General features: G+C 39.8%; 1 protein-coding gene across 2 annotated transcripts in view; it reads left to right on the forward strand.

Annotated features, from left to right (window-relative positions):
• Positions 1-20260, forward strand: part of bicral (BICRA like chromatin remodeling complex associated protein) — a 66913-nt gene that overhangs the window by 2146 nt on the left and 44507 nt on the right. The window contains exons 1-2 of one of the 2 annotated variants that reach the window (XM_048536792.2): positions 18886-19040; positions 19157-19202. In XM_048536792.2, the coding sequence (XP_048392749.1) occupies positions 19162-19202 (41 nt within the window). In that variant the 5' untranslated portion in view covers positions 18886-19040; positions 19157-19161. Of the gene's footprint in view, positions 1-18885; positions 19041-19156; positions 19203-20260 lie in introns of those variants that run through there. The other variant, XM_048536791.2, reaches the window with a different exon arrangement.

Here is a 20260-nt window from a genome sequence, read left to right on the forward strand (position 1 = left end):
GTTTATCCCTCCAGCTGTAGTTTTAATATTGCTCACGGGCCAATAGCTAAAACATTCAAGGATTTTATTAAACTGCAGTACAAGTTAAGACATAAGCAGTTGGTCTACATTTATCCCAGAGATGCGGACCTCAGTAAGGCTAATTAGCATCTTACGCTGTAGGCCATCAATGCTGCAAAAAGTATTGAAGAATATGTACATAACTTGTTTTGATTATATTTATGTAAGGATTGATGTATACCAATAAATATATCTACATATTTAAATGCTAAAGGTTTGCATGATATGCAAAATGTTAATGCAAAATTTGGAGCTTGAACCAGCTGTCCTTTGATTCCATCTGGTGGTTTGTGCTGTAAAGATAGTTATCTTTCAAATAAAATTGTTAATTGTGCAGTTGAAGGTATTGTGGCCCATGCTAAAATGAACATATAAGGCTGGAGAACACAATACGTTTTGCTGAATGGGGCCATTTTCAGAATGAATGTGTAGATTCGATTGTGCAGCTCTGGTACTTAAGAATATTTTTCAAAATCACTGATCACACATTCGATTGGGGGTAAGAGGTTATTATTTTGAACCTAGCTTTTTTAAAAAACTGCATGAAAAGTACAGATATAATTTACTATCATTTATAAAAGATATAGGTTAACCCTTAAGAGGGGATGCAAATTTGATTCCACAAGTGGCAAGTTTGATAATGAAATTCTTGAGGTGGTATGAATTGACTGTCGTTTCCTTGAACATATCAGATTCTAAATGTTCTTATTTCACTCCCACATTTGATCTTCATTCTGGCTTTCCCAAATGTCACGACAGTGAATCAAAGACACAAGTGATTGCGGCACAGACCTCAAGCTTTCTGGTGTCATTGCCAGCCATTGACACAGTTGATCTTACAATCTTTCACCTAATGACTCTTTGTCCATTATCCAGCTAGGTGAGACCACCCTTTCTTGGTTCCATTTTTTTTGGGGCGACATGGTGGCTCAGTGGTTAGCACTGCAGCCTCACAGCACCAGGGACTGGGGTTCGATTCTAGCCTCGGGTAACTGTCTGTGTGGAGTTTGCATATTCTCCCCGTGTCTGTGAGGGTTTCCTCCGGGTGCTCTGGTTTCCTCCCACGCTCGAAAGATGTGCTGGCTAGGTGGATCACCCATGCTAAATTGCCTGTATTGTTCAGGGGTGTGTGGGTCATAGGGGGATGGGCCTGGGTGGGATGCTTCAAGGGGTGGTGTGGACTTGTTGGGCCGAAGGGCCTGTTTCCACACTGTAGGTAATCTAATCTAATCTAACACTCTAATAATGGCTTTTCTCCCATGCGGTTTCCCCAGGTGCTCCCCCACAGATCCTTCTTGGCATTTCCTCGATCATTTTTGTGCTGTTCCTTAGTAATGTCTGAAATGTTACATCCAGAACCCACACTCATTTGTTACAGTTCTGGCTAGAGTACCCCAGGTTAATTGTTAAATTAACTTCCCAGATGAGGTGGACAAATTGGATCCCCTTCTTCATTTACTCGTCTCCTTGGTTAAAAGGGGTCAGTTTTTGGATACCTTTCTCTCAGACCACATGAACTTATGTTTTAAGGGGATCCAATTTAATTAGGTTTTCTTGAATTAAAAAATGTTCATTTATTACTGCGTGCAAGAAAAAACTCTAGTGCAACATGTAGACAGATTAGAAATAAGACATGAGTCAAAAAAGATAAAAGTTTAAAACAAAATGCATCAGTCTCTGAATTATTAGCAAAGAACAGACACCTAAATGTGACTACAAAGTGTGGAGCTGGATGAACACAGCAGGCCAAGGAGCATCTTAGGAGCACAAAAGCTGACGTTTCGGGCTAAACGTCAGCTTTTGTGCTCCTAAGATGCTGCTTGGCCTGCTGTGTTCATCCAGCTCCACACTTTGTTATCTGGGATTCTCCAGCATCTGCAGTTCCCATTATCTCTGACCTAAATGTGACTGTTACCAATAGAATTTTGTGTTTGTTGAACAATTGATTTTATGTTCCTTTTGCAGATTTTTTTGAGATTCTGTAGTTTCTTTTCATCTGTGATTGAATTCTAGCATTCAGCGTGAGAGTCTCTTTTTGTTGTCCTATTCCCTTCTGTTTCTTGCAGCAGTGTGTGAGTGATTCTGTACCTGCAGTGCAGGGGTAACCTAGGAATATTTCTTTGACTAACCTTCACAGCATGTGAGCATTTGAAACCAAACTGGTACATAACCAAGATAACAAAATGTGGAGCTGGATGAACACAGCAGGCCAAGCAGCATCTCAGGAGCACAAAAGCTGACGTTTCGGGTGAAGGGTCGAGGCCTGAAACGTCAGCTTTTGTGCTCCTGAGATGCTGCTTGGCCTGCTGTGTTCATCCAGCTCCACACTTAGTTATCTTGGATTCTCCAGCATCTGCAGTTCCCATTATCACTGGTACATAACCAAAATGTACAGTCCCACTAGTGCCCGTCACAGTGTTGTCAAAACTGGTTTTTTAACTGCTGTCATTGTGTGTTCTTCAAAGAGAAAAACACAATGCGTCTGCAGTTTGGGCCAGGGATTAGTTGTCAACACTTTGTTGTCTTTGTAGAATCACAAGAAATCGCAGTCCAGTCTGTTTGAAGTTTTTTGACACTGCAAGGTCTTACATTCCATTGATACTTCTCTTTCCAAAAAGCCAATTCATTTGCATCCGCAGCCACAAATTTTGGAATTACATTAAAATACCCACAGTACTCAAGGGTAATGATGCATTATCATAACCAAACACAGTGTCACATTCCACGTGAATGTTGCTGTCCTCCGTCTCTATCTCACCACCACTTGCCCAGATTAATCCACTTTTGACATACTGCTTGTTCAACGTCTAATATTGGAGAAGCAGGAGATTCTCTCACTTAAATAATGTAAAGTTCATAGCCATCAAACTCTAGCTATTAACCCACCAACATCATGTGGTTTTACAACATGGAAACAGACCCTTTGTGTTCACGCTGGTCATCAACCACTATGTATTCTAATCCAATTTTCCAGCTTTTGGCCTGTGGCTGTGACACTTCAAAGAATTTTCTAAATACTTCTTAAATGCAATGACAGTTCCTGCTTCTGCCACCCTCTCAGTTCCAGATACCCAGCACCCTCTAGGTGAAAAAGTTTTTCTTAATTCCCGTCTAAATCAACCCTGTCATTTACCTAAAATCTGTCCCCTTGATATTGATCACTGTACTCAGTGAAAATGTTTTCTTTCAGTCTTTGTCCCTGACTACTTTGTACATGTCAATTAGGTTCCTCCTCAGCCTTCTCTGTTTTAAGGAAAACAATCCAAATCTGCTGTATATAATTTATCTTCATTGCTGAAACACCCTGGACCAGGCAACATTCTGGTTCATTTCATCTGCAGCTTCTCTAGTGCAGACACATCCTGCCTGTAATATGTGCAGTTGTGGTTGCCATAGTACTGTACCCATGGCCTACCTTATCTTATGCAGGGCCGTCAAAACCTCTCTGCTTTTTTATTTCATACCTCAACTAATAAAGGCAAGTATCCCTTATGCCTTCCAAGCCACCTTAATAAAATGTCCTGTTGCTCACAAGAATCTGTGGTCATATGTAGATTGAGAGTGAAACAGCCTGTAACAGTCACTGCAACCTATTTGATCCTGAACTAATCTGCTTTTTTTAAATTTCAAAAATATACCTTTTTCAAAAAAAAGGCCCCGAGTTCGATTCCATCCTATGGAGATTATGTGGAGATTGGAGTTTGCACATTCTCCCTGTGTTTACGTGGATTTTCTCTAGGTGCTCCGGTTTCCTCCCCCAGTCCAAAAATGTGCAGCATTGGTGGACTGGCCATGGGAAAATGCCCATAGTGTTCAGGGATATGTGGGTTTTAGGGGTAATGGGTCTGGGTTAGCGTGGAGTTGTTGGGCTGAAGGGTCTGTTTTCACACTGTAGGGATTCTATGAAAAAAATGTGGGGTATATACACATAGTCACAAATGCAGTTCTGTTTTGTACAGTATGATATCAAGGAAAATAAACAAAACATTGGAATTTGACTATTCAAAAAAAACCAAAGACCTCTCACACATATATTTGCGTACGTGTGAGGCACCAGGAGGGTCCAATAACTGAACTGATCCCTATTAAACTTTATCAGAAAGACTTCAGATGGTGGTCTTTTCCCACTGTGCCTTGGCGACAGCTGCCCCGAGCTCATTCAGCGTTCATTTCAAAAACGTGCTTTATTCATAAAATTATTTTTTGTATATATACATTGTCACAAATGTAGTTTGGTTCTGTACAACAGCATATAAAGTAAACAAGCAAATCTTTTGATTTCCTACATGTATCAGACGATATTTATGTGTATTGAGGCACTAGGAGGGTCTGATAACTAACAGCTCCCCAGTTGTCTTCAGCAGGAAGACCTCAGCCAGTGGTCTTTCCCCACTGCGCCTTGGTGGCAATTGCTGCAAGCTTCAGTACGTAGCCCAGGACCTTGGAATGTGCAAGTCTGCAACGCTTGGTCAAGGTCAACTCCTTGCTGTGGAAGACCAAGAAGTTTCAGGCAGACCAAGAGTGATCCTGAACTAATTTGCTGGGCCAAGTTCTTTCCATCACCAAACCACCTAAATCATTTAACATCATTAGTCTGCATCCTTGCCGAGGCCCAAAACCTGCTGAATTCCTTGTTCGGGCCTTCTGCTTCCAGGCATGTAAATTCTATGGGAACAGAAGCAGGTCGTTTGTACAGTATTTGGTGGTGTCTCCCTCCTGATGCCTCAAAGCTTTTACACCACCTATAAAAGTACACATCAAGAGTGTGATGAAATACTCTTCACTTGCCTGGCTGAATGCAGCTCCAGCAATACTCAAGAAGCTCATCTATCCAGGTCAAACCAGTCACCTTGATTGGTACCCCATTCATTACTTTGACCATTCACTCCCTTTTTATTGAAGAACAATGGCTGTAGTGTGTACTATGCCTAAATGCAGTGCAGCAATTCACTCAGGCTCGTTGCCTTGAACTATCCATGTGTCTTTTATTTCCTGTGATGATTTTGGCAGCGTAATGATTTTTAAATACCTTAGGAGATGGCATTGATCTAGATTTTTTTAATTTTTTGGTGAAACACTTCTGCATTGTGACAATTTCTCATTGTCACATTCTTTAGGCCACCCATTTCTGACTTAATTGAGCATCTCACTGATCACCAGACCCTTTAGGTTTGTTCACTAATTTCTCTGACAGACATTGGCATGCTGATTGAGAAGGTAAAGTAATTTGCAAATTACTGCAGAGGCTAGAAATGAATCAGTTCTTATGGGAAATCTCAATGGAATGTCTATATTTGTGTGATCTGCTGACTGAAGATCTGTAATATTCTATTGATGTTACAGAAAAATCAGTACCTGTCTCTGAAGCCACTGTGCTGCCATTAGGAATGGCACTCTGTTCTTTAAAGCAAGTACCTTGAAGCGACACATGCTTCTTAGCTTTGCAATCAATCCTAACTTTGTTCAGTTTTATAATGTGCTCTTTCTTTGTCTTGCTGCTAACTAGCATGTCAACTAAGAAGCAGTATACACCTTTCATTTGACCTAGTACCTCACCAGTTATTCTGTGGAACGTTATGGGAGCAATAAATCTCCACAAATCCAAATAGACCTAACTGCTTTTGAACTACCACAACAGATGCAGCTCATCTCTGCACTTCTTTTCACCTGTTCTTTCTGATCTGTTCAAGTCTTTACACTTGTGACTGCATAAGGCACTGACCTCGCCTTTAAGATATCAGTTGTACATTGCCCTTCATCTTGATTTCCACCTTGTGATTCCTAATTTTATCATTTGCTCTTTGTTGCTCAAAGATGACTTTGTATTCCCTTAGAACCTCCTCAATAACAAATACTCCTACTGACCTCTACTGTTAACAACTTGGTTGAGTTAAATCATATATTCTTAAGTTAATCTCTTGCTATTTGAAAGACCTTGTTCACTCCTACAACCAAAGGTAAGTAACAGGATGCATCATCACATTCTATTATAAACATTAACTTTGCCAGACACTGGATTCCGTTATTGGTAGAGTTAGTCGATAGTTCTGTAGTTTTGTGTGAGGGAATGCAGTTTTGGGATTCCTCAGGCACTCTCTGAGCTAACCAGGCTGCAGCTCTAAAGATGAAAATAAATTGTGACTCTCCTGTGAATAATTGTGAAAAGAATGTTTCTTCAGCCTTTTACTGTCATCATCCTTGTGCTTTTTTTGTGATTTCTGATTGAGTACAACTGTTGATCTTCCTGCTTGATTATGTAAAGCTCTGTTTCCATGTCAAAAATATGTGCATTTAAGGATTCTGGACTCCTGAATTAGCTTTAGATCTACAGTGACTTTGACCTGATGCATGACAATGACTTGTAGCATAATTGCAACCTAAAGGATTGGCTATTTCCTCTCCTCTATGCTGTCTGAATATTACTGACTTTTCTACAGGCATGGCACCATGCCTGGAAATGGGGGTGTTTGAATGGATAGTGGCTGTCATGACAATGATAGTATCAAGGTTTCTGACTTTGGCACTATTAACCTGGACTGACTAGCTCTCACTGAAATCCTGTGGGCTTCCCCTGTAAACTTAGGAAGAGACCTGCTTTGCAATCTGCAACTATCTCTTTCTGCCGTTTCTGTGACTGTGGCCTCATTATGTACAGCTCTGACTCTGTTCTCCATGTACACGTTGTACGCAGCTTTTTAAATATATCAACCTTAAGATTCAAAAATGTATCACAACCAGGTCTTACTTGCTCAAATAAAATTAAAAGAAAATGCTATCCCATCTTCAGCACCATATTTCAGTAGTATATTGCACTAACACATGCTGATCTTCAGACAGTCATTATTTAACTTTATTTACACTCCCTAATGCAAAGGGTAATCTAATAATGCTCAGATCTTGAAGTATCTTTGGAATTCTGAGTGTTCCCTTTTTATTTCATAGTAGTCGACTGGAGTTCCATTGTTGGCCCATTTCTAGCAGGACAACTGCTGAGTCAGTAAACTTATCTTTGGCTGCTTGTTTGGTACCATTCAAACAGGAAGCTTTAATGTGGATGTAAAGCTATTTGCAAAACACATTTTTCTTGAATTTAGCAGTAGTTGAATGATGATAAATCTACTAGAAATATCCTGAATATCAAAATGCTGAAAATACCTTTTTGTTTGTACTGTGAGCATCTTACTCCACTTAGATTGGCTGCTATTTAAGAAAACTGCAATTAGGGATGGGTGATAAATGCTAGCCATGCCAACCACACTCATTCGAAGAAGGAGTGAACAAAATGTGGTGAATGGTTGCATCTACCAATGATTTGGAATAATATGTAGAAAATAGCAATGCCTCTTTTTAAAGATTTGCCGTGTTTGTTAGGGACAAGCCACTTGTTGCTCCTTAAGATCTCTGCTACATATTGTATTACTTGACTAGTAACCTAGAGATCTAGGCTAATGATCCATAAACGTGAGATCAAAGTCCACTGCAATAGCTGGGGAATTCCATGAGTTTTGATTTTAACAATATCTTACACTGTATAGTATTGAATCATATTTCTGTCCACACCACTTGAATGCCATACCTATTTCCAAACATGATACCAGAATGCAGTTAGGGATGGGCAGTAAAGGCTCATGTTGCTAGATATGTCCACATCCCATGAATTAATTAAAAGAAAAAGTTTTTTTTAAACCATTACTGGAACATATTTTAAAAAAATCAAAAGAATTCATTTTCTAGTTCACAGCTTTGTTGATTTTCAATTTCAGAACTTAAAACAGCGCATAAAATAATTTCATTGTTTATTACCTTTACAACAATCCTACATTACCGTCATGACTTCTACCCATTTAAATGAACTTAAATTCTCTTTTAAGTTCTGCTAGTGAAATAGGGCTTATTATGACTGGACCATCTTGTTTCTACACAGACTATATTTTAAAAAAATTATAATTAATAATTTAATATTTACTGAAGAACTGTTGGTGTAATTTTCATTCTTTTATAATCCCTACCAGATCTGCTATGGCAAGGCAAAAGGCATACAGTTGCAAGTGTGTCATAAAGAGGAAGTGCACACTGTATGCAAGATACTGAAAATTTTTATATTTTATAGAGTACATGATAGGTCTTCCCAAAATGATCCCGTTCATGCAGTGTTTTTAGTGTCTATCCAGATAAATTCAGCTTTCAAGGGCTGCTTAAAACTGAGGGTTTCGTTAAAATAGATAAAAGCAATAAAAAAATCCTAAGGACAGGGAGGCCAAAGAAAAGTGAAGCTTTTGAAGGTGAATTCCAGATGCAGCATGTACAAACCTACTAAAGATGGCACCATTATATACAGATCTGTTACTTCTATTTGTTTCTCAGCAGATGCTTGACCTGTTTTAGGCTGTTATAACAATGTAAAATCTGGGCATCTCTTGCGAACAGAGGGTATGGTGTGTATTTCCTGTCTTCTAAATACTTCGTATAACTTTTACCTGCTCCATTTTGTTGTTTACACCTAATAAACATAAAATAGCATATACACTAACTCAACATGACTGAGGAGATATGGTGCAGAAAAGGTAACTGGAATTCTACATCAAATTAGTCGACAAATTAAAAGCTAATGCTGTCAGTTCCTCATACAGTCATCAATGTAGAAAATAGACTTCTGTGTCAGATATTGAAAGCAACATTCTAGAATAGGTAAAAAATAACAGTGAGATACTGTATTAGGAGAACTGTGCCATAAGCATGCAGGGGATCCTGCTGTGAAACCTGCCAACTAATGCATGGAAGCATATCATCGACAACATAACTAAACTTATTCGTAGTGGATGGATATGCAATTGTAGGGAGATGCTGATAGTTTTCATGGGGATTCATTTAATCTATTTGAACAATATTAATCGTAACCCAAATTTAGGAATTTTGTAATCAGAAGGCTTGTATCTTAGGTCTGTTCTGTATTTCACAGATTACTTCAAACTTCTTACTCCTTGGATAAGCCACAATCTGAGCAGCATCTATCATGTTCTATGTATGAATTTATAATGAAGTAGAAGGAAAGGTATAGGACCTCAAGTAGAGGAAGAAAGAAATTAACTTTAAGGAGAAATGCCCCACATCCTAGCATGTCACATTTGTCAAGCTGGATACGTGGAGCCTTCAAAATGATGCCTTCCAGTTGTTGCAGAATGATCCGCTGGAAATTTTATTTCACAGTTATCCTCCCTAACCATGTTAGAAAATCAAAGCTGAACAAGATTCGAAACCACATCCTGCTGATGGAAAACCTGGTGCATACCTGATAGTCTGGATCCCAGGGGCTTGAAAGAAATACCTGTAGAGATAATCTTACACTTGTTGTAACCATCATAAGATCACAGTGAATTGAGAAATCATGAATGTAACATCTGTATTGAAGAATGGGGGCAATTAGAAAGCTAGAGACTAGGCCAGTTTGACTGATAATGTTGCATTGGGAAACCGCTGGAGTCAATATTTAAGGAAGTAATAGTACAACATTTAGGAACTCAGATCCCATTCATATTATGTGGCCTTATGGAAGGGGAGTCATATTTAATGTAGCATATTTGGATTTACAAAATGCATATAATAAAGTGGTATAAGTTTTTATTGTACAAGGTAAGAACTCATGATGAATATATTAGCATAGATAGAGGATTGACAATCAGGAAGCAGAGTGTTGAGACAAATGGATCATTTTCAGGTTAGAAAAATGCAACTAATGGAGTGCTACAGTGCTCCATGCTGAGGCTTCAACAATTTAATCTGTATGAACAACCTAGATGAAAGAACAGTGTATTAGAGCAATATTTGTTGATGGTACAGAAATAAATAGGAAGCAGTTTGTGAGGAGCAGAGTCTGAAACGGGATTTCGGTTCAGAGATTTGGCAAGAGTTTGGCCTCTGGAGTATGGTGAAGGAAAATGTGAGGTTATTTACTTAGGTAGAATGGATAGTAAAGCAGTATCTTATTTAAATGGAGAGACACTGTAGAATTCTGAGAGGAGGTCGGGTATTGACATACATCGGTCACGAACGTTGTGATGAAAATATGGCAAATAATTAGGAAACCATATAGAAAGCTAGTTTCTTTTTGCAAGGGGAATGTAAGGAAGTCTTCTTGCAACAGTACACATTGTTGGTGAGACCCCATACGCACACAGTCCACACACAGACCACTCTGTGTGAAAAAGTTCTTCCTAGGTCCTTTTTAAATCTTTACCCTCTCAGCTTAAATTTATGCCATCTAGTTTTGGACTCCCCCACCCTGGGGAAAAGACTATTCACCCTATCCATACCCCTTATGATTTTATAAACTTCTACAAGGTTCCCCTCAGCCTCCGATGCTCCAGTGAAAATTGCCCCAGCCTGTTCAATCTCTCCCTATGGCTTTCGTCTCCTGAGTTGCTTGGATGTAATTCAAATGAGAACATGCAATAGTTTGCTAGGATAAAGGGTTTATCTTATGAGGAAAGTTCGGCCTCCATTTAGTGGAATTCAGAAGGATAAGATGTAATCTTACTGAATGTATGATTCTGAGAAGGTGTCAGAGGATAGCTGCTGAGAGGATGTTTTCCTTTGTGGAGGAATCTTGAGTCAAGTGAGTACAATTCAAAATAAAGGGTCTCTTACTTCACTTGGAAATTGTGGGTGGAATCTTTTGTCCTTCTCCATGATAAATTGACTGTGGGGTTAACTTGATGAGAGGTCGGGAATACTGCCACCTTTCTACTTCCACCCAAACTGTGTATGAGACCATAAGACATAGGATTGGAAGATAATGGCTAATCTGACAAACTCCACTTTCCTGCCATATCCCCGTAGTTCTTGATTCCCTTACTGATTAAACATCTTCCTAAGCCTTGAATATACTGATTGACAAAGCCTCTCCAACCTTTGTCTTTGTGGCAAAGAATTCTGCAGATTCATTACGCTCTGAGAGAAGAAGTGTCTCTGTCCTGACTAGTTATAGAGTCACAGAGCTGTACAGCATGGAAACAGACCCTTTGGTCCAACTTGTCCATGCCAACCAGTTTTGCTAAATTAATCCTGTCCCATTTGCCAGCATTTGGCCCATATCCCTCTAAAACGTTCCTATTCATATACCTAGCTCTATGTCTTTTAAATGTTGTAATTATACCAACCTCTACCACTTCCTGTAGCAGCTCAATCCATTCACATACCACCCTCTGTGTGAAAAAGCTGCTCCTTGAGTCCCTTTAAAATCTTTACTCTCGCACCTTAAATCTGTGTCCTGTCTTTTTAGACTTGCCCACCCTGTGGAAAAGACCCTGACTGTTCACTCTATCCATGCACCTTAGGATTTTAAAAACCTGTATAAAGCCACACTTCAGCCTCCAACGCTCCAGGGAAAATAATCCCAGTCTATTCAGTCGCCCTCTGTAGCTCAAACCCTCCAACCCTGGCAACATTGCTTGCCTTTCCATGTCTGTTTGTGTCATCTGCAATCTTAGCTATGGCATGTTCATTTTCCTCATCCAGGCCATTTATATATTATGAATAATTTTGTCCCGAACCCTGATCTCTGTGCCACTCCACTAGTTACAGGTTGCCATCTACAATAATTCTAATTCTCTGTTTTCTGTTAGTTAGCCAATTATCTAACCATGCTAATATACTTTATACAACACCTTCTGTAAATGTAAATATATTACATCCATTGTGTTATCTTTATCTGTATCTCTTCAAAGAATAGTAATAATTTTGGCTGGCATGATTTCCCCTTCATGAAGCCGTGGTGACTCTGCTTGATAATATTATGTGCTTTTAAATGCTCTGCTTTTATATCCTTTATAATGGACTCTTAACATCTTCCCAATTACACATGTTATGCCAACTGGCCTATAGTTACCTGTTTCTTTTTGTCTGCTTCTCTTTTTCAGTAAAGGTGTTACTTTGGCAGTTTTCCAACCCTTAGGAACTTGTCCAGAGTTTAAGGATTCTTGGAAGATGTCTGCCACATTCACTATCTTTGCAGCTACTTCCTTTAATATCCTTGAATGCATCCAATCAGGTCCACGGGATTCAATGGCTTTTAGTCCCATTATTTTTCCCTAGTACTACTTCTGCAGTGATAGTTCTTGTATTTATTTGTTCTCCCATTTTTGCTCTTGATTATTTCATATTTTCAGAATGCAATGAAGGCAGATGCAAAGTATTTATTCAACTCCTCTACCATTTCCTGGTTGCCTACTGTTATTTTCCCAGCCTCATTCTCCAAAGAGCCTGTGTTCACTTTGACTCTCACTTTCTTTTTATATCTTGAATGAAGCTCTTGCTTGTAGTTTGATATTACATGCAAGTTTACCATCAAAGTTTATTTTCAACCTCTCTTTTTGATCATCTTTGCTTTTTAAAACTCTCCCCATCCTCTTGTTTACAATTAAACTTTGTTACATTGTATGTTTCTTTTCTTTCAATTTGATGCTATCCTTAATTTTCCTGGTTAACTGGTTAGTTTGTCCCCTTCCAGGAGTTTTTGAGAATGGAAGACTGTTGGACATTCTCCCAATGCCAACTGGCATGTTTAAGTGAGTAGTTAATGCCCATTTAAGAGTCTCATCCTTCTTAGGAAAGTGGTCCCTCATTAAATGGCACTTGGTGCTGTCTCAAGGCACTCAGCATTGGGAAGGGTGAAGTAATGGAAATCCATCCCCTTGTCCTTGCTGACAACTCCATCTGCTGTAAACCACCGCCCTCCGCCTCAGATGTGCTGGTGAGTACAGAAGAAGTACCAGCCTTGGATTAGTCAGCAGATATTATTGGTCGGACTTTGACCCTTGAGTTTCTTGTTCTGGAAGGCCTGCCTCTGGCCTGAGTGGTATGACGTATGTTTGATCTTTCCTTAAAGAGGTGGCAGGAGGTTATGACTTGTTCTGCCTGTTGCTTTCACAAAATTCCACCTGAGGAATTTTTTCTACCTGAGGAATTTCTTATGTCAGAAGGTTGTAAATTTTTATAATCCATTTTGTCAGAGAGAATTGGAGACCCAGGATCATTCGGTAATTCAAAACTGTTGGACAGATGTTTGATTTACAAGTGAGTCAAGCGTGTGGTGAGGGTTTAGTTAGCTCAGTTGGCTCTACGGCTGCTTATGATACAGAGGGATGCTAATAACGTGGGTTAAGTTCCCTCACCATCTGAGGTTATTATGATGAACTCTCCTTCTCTACCTCCCCCTTCGCCTGAGGAGTGGTGATCCTCAGGTTAAACCGCCACTCTATTGAGAGAGCAGCCTTCTGGTCTTGTAGTTCTATGATGATTTTACCTGTTGTTGGGGTTTGGGGGTCGGGCATGAAAGTGGAATTGAGGCAACAATCAGACAAGCCACCATCTTTTCGTGTGATGCAGCAAGCCAGAGTGCTAAATGGCCTGTGTCTGCTCCTGTCTTTTATATTTCCATATTCTTCCACATCTAAACACAGTTGTGAGAAAGGCTTTTCAGTAATTATATCGAGAAAATAATCAAAAGACTGATGGCATGTGATGAAAATAGTGAGTTTAGATAGAGGCTTGTATGATCAAATGCCAAATACAGTATACTTGTATAATGGAAGAAATACTGTAGGACAGTTAAGTACAAGTCCAGGAGTTCAGTGAAGATTGAGTGCCATTCATCATAATTGACGGTGCAGCAAGATCCAGACAATGTCCATGTTTGGGCTGACAAGTAGTGAGTAATTCTCGTGCCACTCAAGTACCAGCAATGACCATTTATAACAGGGGAGAATCTGACCATTACCCTTTGGCAATCGATGGCATCACAATCACTGAATCTTCCTCTATCAATGTATTGAGGTTTACCATTGATTGGAAACTGCACTGGACTAGCCATCTAAGTACTTTGTCTACCAGAAAAGGTCAGATACTAGAAATCTTGAATTGAGTAATTCACATCCTGACTGCCAAAAAGCCTCCTATCCACTATCTACAAGGCAATATTCAGGTATGTGTGATACTGTTGACTTGGAAATGTATTGTGGTTTTTTTCTGTGTTGCCTTCGTGAAAATTCACTCTCCCTAAAGGCATTGTGGGTCCAACTAAGGAAATGGACCACAGTGGTTCAAGAAGGCACTTCACTACCGGTACGCCTAGCCAATCTAAATTTAATGTCTGCTGAAATTGAGATGAAGTTGAGATGAGATGGCAACATGAAGCATTGTGCTGTGTCGTTTTACAACATTATTTCCACTAATCAACATTTTGGCATGTTTCTAAGAAGATGGAGCCGGGATTAACAACACAGTTGTCATAGTACAACAATATATCCACCTCTGTGGGCAGAATATTCCACATACTTAACAAAAAATCCAAAAAACTGCAGATGTTGGAAATTAAAAACAAAAACAGAATTTGCTGGTAAAACTCAACAGGTCTGGCAAAACTTTGGATAGAAAGCAAAGTTAATTTTTCAGCTCCATTGACCTTTCTTCAGAACTCTTTGTATTTATGGGTGTGTAGGTACTAGTATGTGAATGTTAAGTGCTCTTGACATCCTTTTCTAATAGCCAAGACCCTTAAAAAGATCTAATTATGCACAGCCATTTGGAAAGCTGTAGAAACATTCCTGTATTTTCAGGTAAGTTTCCTCATTACTGGCCTGTAGACAAAAGATTTTATATCGGCACGTTACCTTGAAACCGGCGAAGGTGTAACAGTTTAGAGAAAAAAATCTGCAGATACTGGAATCCAAGGTAGACGAACAGGAGGCTGGAAGAACGCAGCAAGCCAGGCAGCATCTGGAGGAAAGGAAAGGTCAACGTTTTGGGTAATGCCCTTCTTCTGGACACTTACCCATTTACCTCCTCCATCTCCAATATCCAAGGGCCCAAACATACCTTCCAGGTGAAGCAGCACTTTACCTGTATTTCCCACAATCTAGTCTATGCATCTCGCTGCTTACAATGTGGTCTCTTCTACATTGTGGAAATGAACGTAGACTAGGTGACTGCTTCTCATAACATCTATGTTCTGCCTGCAGAAAAGACCCTGAGCTTCCCTTTGCCTGCTGCTTTAACAAACCACCCTGTTCGCTGGCCAACATCTCTGCCTCAGACTTGCTGCAGTGTTCCAGCAAAGCTCAGCACAAGCTGGAAAAAGAACACCTCATTTTCCGCTTGGAGACCCTGCGGTCCTCCAGACTCAATATGGAATTCAGTAATTTTAGGGTCTGAACTCTGTCATGTCCTAGCCCACCACGCGTCAGGCCTTGTTATCACATAGTCTTCCATTACACACTACCTATTATTAACCACTAATAGTCTCCATTAACAACTATTCACCCTCCAATCCAGATCATTATCAACTCCTTTGTCTGTCAAACTGTTCTTCTCTCTCTTTGGGCTCTATCCCCAACTATCGTTTACTCCTTACCCCCTCCTCCCACCGTATCTTCTGCAGATAAACTGACATTTCCTAGCTACCATCAGTTTTGAGGAAGGGTTACTGGATCTGAAATGTTAACTCTGATTTTTCTTCACATTTGCTGCCAGATCTGCTGAGCTTTTCCAACAACTTCTGTTTTTGTAAAAGATTTTACATGTCTTGCTGTTGTAACCACACCTTTCCATTAATGGATATATGCATTTTTTCCAAGGTCTCCAGAGGAATTATGTTTTGACCAGGTGAGGAGGGGATTTCACCTCCTTTCTTTCTTAAATCCCTCTTGTTTGGTTTCAACAGGTATTTAATTTCTTTCAGCTTGGGGCTGTATTTAGTTAAGGATTGGTTAACTGGATCAGAATGAGAGAGGAAATGAGCCACTTTCAAGGCTTTCATTAATGACTGAAAGAAGAATTTTATTAACCTCCCAATCCTGAGGAAATAATAAAAAAATGCATCAAATACATTGGTACTAAGTTTAAAGGGAGTATCTGGTACAGACAGGGAGAATTAAGATTACACTCGTGATGACTTTTTAACCTGAGACCAGAGTTGTTAAATTGCTGACTGGTAAATCTCAGCAGCAGGAAATGTTGATCAGAGATAATGGGAACTGCAGATGCTGGAGAATCCGAGATAACAAAGTGTGAAGCTGGATGAACACAGCAGGCCAAACAGCATCTTAGGAGCACCTAAGATGCTGCCTGGCCTGCTGTGTTCATCCAGCTTCACACTTTGTTAGCAGCAAATGTTGGAGATATATTTTGAGTTCTCATTGACCAGTTGTTTCCCCAATTTGCTTTTTTCACCAAGTGCTGTCTTCTGAGATCATGAGAAATAGGCACAAAGAAAGAGGGAGTCTGCCAGTTCCTGCTAACAAATCCAATTTTATTTAGCTCTGCTGCTCAGAAGCAGCTGTAGAAACATAATTCTATGTGTATTCTGGTGTCCAGAGAATGTGCACTCTACTTCCTATTTCCTGTTTAGTGTTTACAAATTGGTAGAAGAGTTTTGGTTATTTGTGTTGATTGCCACTTTGTTTTTAGAGTATCTCTTTGCAAGTCATGTTTTCTCTTCTCCTCATCTCCCAATCTCCTTTATCGGACCTGGTTTTCATTTGATGAACTCACGTGATATACATCATAAGCTCTGACACCTTCATCATCCACAAAACTCTGATTTTGGTCCCCTTAGCTTTTTCCCTTGCTGGAATGTACTTAGCACGTACCTAAAGTTTCTTTTCTTTAAAGATCACCAGTTGTTCCGGTACAATTTCTCTGCTCAGTCTCTGGTTCTGATTTACTCTGCAAAACTACACATACTCTGATGCATGCACTGACACCATAGTCATTGATAGCCTGGTTGGAACAAGGAATTACTTGTTGAAATCTTTCAAGATAAAATAAAAAGCAAAAGTGGCACTACTTGGAGAATTAAAAATGTAGTGGAATCTCTTTTTCAATATAAAGAATTAAGTAAGAAAGCTATTTAAAAATGAACAACAAATGAAAATTGAAACAGATCCAGATTCACCGTGGAACTTGAACTGGCAAATACAAACCACAACGCCATCTCAAACTTTCAGTTAACAATCCTTTAATAATTTGGCGAAAAAAGGTTAAAACCGTCAGAAAATCAGCAGCCTGGATGGTGAAGCCCCTTTCCCAGGTAGGTGGGAAAGGATTTGTGACCTACCAGGATTACTGGCACTTCATTCTGTTGATCCAAGCAATTGATCAAGTCGTGAAACTTAAAGTGATGGAAAAATCCCAGTCAATTTATCTTTAACAAGGCCATTAATGAGATCAAGATAATAAAATGTGAGGCTGGATGAACACAGCAGGCCAAGCAGCATCTCAGGAGCACAAAAGCTGACGTTTCGGGCCTAGACCCTTCATCAGAGAGGGGGATGGGGGGAGGGAACTGGAATAAATAGGGAGAGAGGGGGAGGCGGACCGAAGATGGAGAGTAAAGAAGATAGGTGGAGAGAGTGTAGGTGGGGAGGTAGGGAGGGGATAGGTCAGTCCAGGGAAGACGGACAGGTCAAGGAGGTGGGATGAGGTTAGTAGGTAGCGGGGGGTGCGGCTTGAGGTGGGAGGAAGGGATGGGTGAGAGGAAGAACCGGTTAGGGAGGCAGAGACAGGTTGGACTGGTTTTGGGATGCAGTGGGATGCATCCCAAAACCAGTCCAACCTGTCTCTGCCTCCCTAACCGGTTCTTCCTCTCACCCATCCCTTCCTCCCACCCCAAGCCGCACCCCCCGCTACCTACTAACCTCATCCCACCTCCTTGACCTGTCCGTCTTCCCTGGACTGACCTATCCCCTCCCTACCTCCCCACCTACACTCTCTCCACCTATCTTCTTTACTCTCCATCTTCGGTCCGCCTCCCCCTCTCTCCCTATTTATTCCAGTTCCCTCCCCCCATCCCCCTCTCTGATGAAGGGTCTAGGCCCGAAACGTCAGCTTTTGTGCTCCTGAGATGCTGCTTGGCCTGCTGTGTTCATCCAGCCTCACATTTTATTATCTTCGAATCTCCAGCATCTGCAGTTCCCATTATCATTAATGAGATCAATTCTCTTTTCCAAACCCATGTCAGTCAAAATAACTCTTTGGAACAGAACTGACCACATAATATCTGGGCTTTGTCTGCCTCCATTCCCAATGTTGCAGGCCCATAAAATCAACTTTTTTTTTACTGTTTGTAATGTTTTCAGGAATGAATAAATTTGCTTAAATCTCACTATCCCATAAATGCAGCTGTTTGTAAGAGATTAAGTTGGACTGTGGTCTGATTATACTTGTAACTAACTACCTGTAACTGAGGCACTGTCAGCAGATTTATTTAATATATGTGGTTGGTCATTAAGCCAATACTTTTCCTGTTTTATGATTATGCCGACTTTTTCTTCTATTATTTAAAATTCTTTCCGCGAAAGATAAATGATTTTCTTACAGTTGCGGCACAAATCCTGCTATGATTTTCTATTACTTATTGTGATTAGAAGTATAAATTGCACATGTTACCTATTATGAATAAATTTTGGCGTTTTCAGTGATGGTCTGGGAATATTTTGAAAGCTGGTGCTCTATCCATGAACTTATATATGATGAGTCTCACGTGAAAACTGCTTAAGGAGAAGGCTACAGGCGATTGCCTTATAATGATTTCTTATGGTGCATTAGAAGTAGAACACCTGTTTAACAAAATAAGTTCAAAATATCTAACAACTGTTTTCTAATATAATTTAAGAGTATAATAAATTGAAACATGAGTAAACCATTTGACCCTTTGAGCCTGCTCTGCCATTCAGCGCAATCATGGCTGATCTGTTTCAGCTTCACCATTCCACCCAATTCCTGTTTCTGTTGATTTATTGAATGGTTAAAATACTGTGTCAAGTCTTGAATATATTTAACAGTGGTGTCTCCACAGCTCTTCAGAACAGAGAATTCCAAAGGTTTGAGTCAACCTGCTTGATGGTAGAAGCCTTGAATTGAACAACTGGACATAAACAGTATCATACCAATTCAAAGAAAGCTATTATGGAGGCCCTGATATCATGGTTAATGTTCACCCATTTTAGTTTGTTTGTCTATGGTAGTGCAGAATTCTGAATTATAATTTAGTAATTACTGCTTGAAGGTGAAATGTACAATTCTAATCTTGCATCTTTTCCAGTTGTCATGGACGATGATGATGACCGTGATCTGCGAGATGTTATTGGGTATGTAATCTCTTTGTAAAATTATTTGTATAAAATAATTTAAATTGTGTCAGCTTAGTATGGAAGGTTGTGGGATTTGAAATCACACTCCATGTTTTTACCTTAAGACATAGAAGAATAGAATTAAGCCATGCAGCTCATCAAGTCTGCTCTGCAATTTACTGAGATTATGACTGATCTGATAATCATCAATCCCCTTTCTTCCATATTCCCCATAACACTTGATTCCCTTACTGATTAAAGATCTGTTTATTCTAACCTTGAATATACTTAATGACTCAGCCTCAACAGTCCTTTGTGGTAAGGAATTACAGAGATTCTTCAGAGAGAATAAATTCCTTCTCATTTCTGTCTTAAATGTGTGACCCCTTATTGTGACAATATGGCCTCTGGTCCTATATTCTCCCACAAGGGGAAACCACCTTCCTACATCCATCCTGTTGAGTCATCTACAAAATTTTTATCTATCAGTAAGATTGCCTATCATTCTTCTATATTCCAATGATTACAGGTCTAATTTACTCAATATTTCTTTATAAGCCAGGCCCTCCATATCTGATTTCAGCTTAGTGAACCTTCTTTGGACTGTTTCCAGTGCCTGTATATCTTTACTTAGATAAGGGACCCAAAACTGTTCACACTATTCCAGCTGTGTCTGCTGAGTGTCTTGAACAGTTTAAGCAAAACCTCCCTATTTTTATATAATATTTCCTTTGAAATAAAGGCCAACATTTCATTTGCCTTCCCAATTACCAGCTAAACTTGGATGCTGGCCTTTTGCAATTTATAAATGAGGACTCCCAAATCCCTCTGTTCTATAGCTTTCTGTAGTCTATCTTGATATAAATAATATTCAACCCCTCTATTCTTCCTGCCAATTTGCAAAACCTCACATGCACATTCTCCCTGTGTCTGTGCGGGTTTCCTCCGGATGCTCTGGTTTCCTCTCTCAGTCCAAAGATGTGCAGGGTAGGTGGATTGGCCATGCTAAATTGTATGTAGTGTTCAGGTGAATTAGACACAGGGAACCGGATGGGTAGGGGATTGAGTCAGGGTAG

The sequence above is a fragment of the Stegostoma tigrinum genome, chromosome 9 (genome assembly GCF_030684315.1).
Source record: "Stegostoma tigrinum isolate sSteTig4 chromosome 9, sSteTig4.hap1, whole genome shotgun sequence".
NCBI classification, from domain to species: Eukaryota; Metazoa; Chordata; class Chondrichthyes; order Orectolobiformes; family Stegostomatidae; genus Stegostoma; species Stegostoma tigrinum.